Raw genomic sequence first — 2,567 nt, 5'->3', positions numbered from 1 at the left:
CAATGTGCGTAATCGCATCTGCCGAGTAACAAAGAAAAAAAAGGGCTGCAATGTTCCATGTAGTTCGTATCCCGAGATTGGGCATCATCCGTCTGAGCGTCCACGGTATGCGTCGTCAATCCGATGTCGCTGCTCACTCAGCACCATCAGCATCATCGTCACCACCATCACCCGCGCCGCCAAATCGCCACTACACTGGAGCACGCCTTCGACCGCTGCCCAATCTCCCAGACCAATGGCATCACAGGCGAGACAAGTTGCGAGAGTTTTTTTGACCAAGTCTGAGACAGTGTATTCTATTCATTGCGATGCAAAAAAGCTTCTCAGCTTCGATAGCTATCCAATTCCCAGTCCTATCACCGCGTTTTTTGGGATCCCCTTCCCCTTGGTCCTTTCGGCTCTTTTTTTCCCCCCAAAAGGTAAATTCCATAGGCTAGGCGGCTTTGCAGCTCGCCGACTGCCTTTGTCTGCGCCATCATTCTTTGCTTTGATTCCCAAGTCTTGGTCTGCGCCGCTGATCATGTCCCAAATATCATAATGTGTTTCCCGCCAGCACCCAAATGTGTTTCCCTTTGTGCCATGCTAATAATAAACAGTTTAATATCAAGTCTCCGCCCAATCTTTGTTTGTGTGAGTTGTGGTATACAAGACGCCCAAGGCGGGGTCCATTGAGTCCAACCATTCCGTGATAAAAGAAACTCCATTGACAAAAGAAAGAGGTGAGTGTAGAAGACAGTGCCCTCGATTAACTAAATCCAAAAGAGGCAAAAAAGTGCTTTTGGGGGTATGCGGTGCTCCGTGTAATGTCCGTCTTGATACAGAACAAGGAAACAAAAAAGAAAAGATAAAAGTATGTGTAAGACAAGAGCGATGTAGCAAGAAGTGGTAAGGTGGTTTCGTATCAGGTCATATTGTGTGTTGATTGGGGGGGTTGGAGTTGCGTAGCGGTAGAGTGATGTAGAGTGTAGAGTGTGTGTGTATGTGTTCGTGCGTGGGAGGCATGCGTGGTTGCTTAGTATGATCGCCGGCGCTGCAGTCTGACCTGCTCAAAGGAAACGGCGTATGCTCGCAGCTCCTTGCGTGCCTTGTCTGACAGCTGGCTGGACTCGGCGGTGGAGGACACGCTCTGCATAGAGCAGAGGCTGCTGTGTGAGCTCGAGGGCGTCAGGCCCCGGTGTGTCGACGCGGGCGACATGTCGGAGGTGTAGCCGCTGAAGGAAGCAGACGTCCGAGGTGTTGAGCCGTAGGGCTGGGCTCGATTGAAGTCGTAGGCGGGAGGCAGGTAGAACTTGGTGGGCGCAGGTCGGCTGGAGAGGCTGCCTGAGGAGGCGTAGCAGACTGGAGAGAAGCCGGGCGAGCTGGCCTGCGAGCTGGGTGTAGAGGGGGTCTTTTCGAAGTCGGCCATTCTGCACGCTTCGGAGCAGTAGGCGTCGCCGTCGACCTGGACTTGTCGGTCGCAGGCGAGGCAGAACTCGTGGGTCCACATGTCGAGGGCCATTGTAGCGGTGATTTGATTGTGAAAAGAGAGGAGGAGGAGTAAAAGGTTCGAGTTGAAAGTTGCTTGCTTGTTGGTGTACAACAGAGGCGGTTGTTAAGTTGTGTGTTTGTGGTGGTGAGTCAAGAGAGGCAGAGGCCGAGAGCAGAAAGTGGGCGAAGGGCCAAGGTGGGTTATTATAGTGGTATAATAAAGAGGTTGAGCCTTCGTGATGCCTTGAAGGAGAGAGGACAGGAGGTCTTGGTAGAAGAGAAGATGGTAGCTGAGGTTGGATAGGAAGCAGAAGCAAGAGGAGACGAGATGCGATTGAGGCGAGGGCAGCGGGATGCATATGTACTTGTGCTGGGAAATGCTCGAGTGCGACGCTGGGCTTGTTGGAGGGCCAGTGGTGTGCAGAATGGAAAAATGGTGTGGACGGAAGGGTGGTGTGGGCAGGTGGGCAGGTGCAGCCCAGGTGGTGTGTGGTTGGTGCGTCTGGTGGTGTGTGGTGTGGGCAGAGGAGTGGGCAGGTGCAGGTGGAGAAAGGGCGGAGAACGCCAGTACCTGCGACGGCGTACCGGCTCCACTCGGCAGCAGGTACGAGGGTACCTCCAGGCTGGCCTCAAGCACAGTGGAGCCCCCGCTAGTGCTACCCCAGCGTCTGGCCAAGCTCAGGGCTCCACCCCAGCAGCAAGAGAATTTCAAAGCTGCGAGAACTGAAGGTGCTGCTTGCTGCGAGGCCCGAGCGCCTTCTTGTGCGCAAGATACCAGACGAGCCTGTACCCTTTCGACGCTCGCTGCCTCAGGCCGCCGTCTCTTGTCCATCCTTGCACACACACCCTCCCCCCTCCCCTCCTTCTTCTGCTAGGCTCAAAGTGCAGCAGAGGCAGAGGCAGAGAAACGGCGAGGGATGGATGGCCACCGTTTTGACACTGCTAGCGGGCTGCATGGGCGCTGGTACCTGCCTGGGCCATGCCATTGGGAGGAGGGCAATAAGGGTACCTTGCCGCGAGGACGTTTTCCCTGCACCGCTGCGTGCACGAGAGACTTGGTCTGGACGTACCGTACCGCCTCCGTTTTCTGCGCGCTGCAA

General features: G+C 55.2%; 1 protein-coding gene across 1 annotated transcript; it reads right to left on the bottom strand.

The window, feature by feature from the left end:
• Positions 1–1,012: 1,012 nt before the first annotated feature.
• On the bottom strand, positions 1,013–1,498 carry TRIREDRAFT_1818 (uncharacterized protein; the record flags this gene model as incomplete). The annotated part of the gene is made up of 1 exon (XM_006960859.1): positions 1,013–1,498. One exon carries the CDS (start codon positions 1,496–1,498, stop codon positions 1,013–1,015), a length of 486 nt encoding a protein of 161 aa, XP_006960921.1.
• Between the last annotated feature and the right edge of the window lie 1,069 nt (positions 1,499–2,567).

The sequence above is a fragment of the Trichoderma reesei genome, assembly GCF_000167675.1.
Source record: "Trichoderma reesei QM6a unplaced genomic scaffold TRIREscaffold_1, whole genome shotgun sequence".
NCBI lineage: Eukaryota > Fungi > Ascomycota > Sordariomycetes > Hypocreales > Hypocreaceae > Trichoderma > Trichoderma reesei.
The sequence above is the reverse complement of the archived record's forward strand: the minus strand, read 5'-3'. Positions and strand labels throughout refer to the sequence as shown.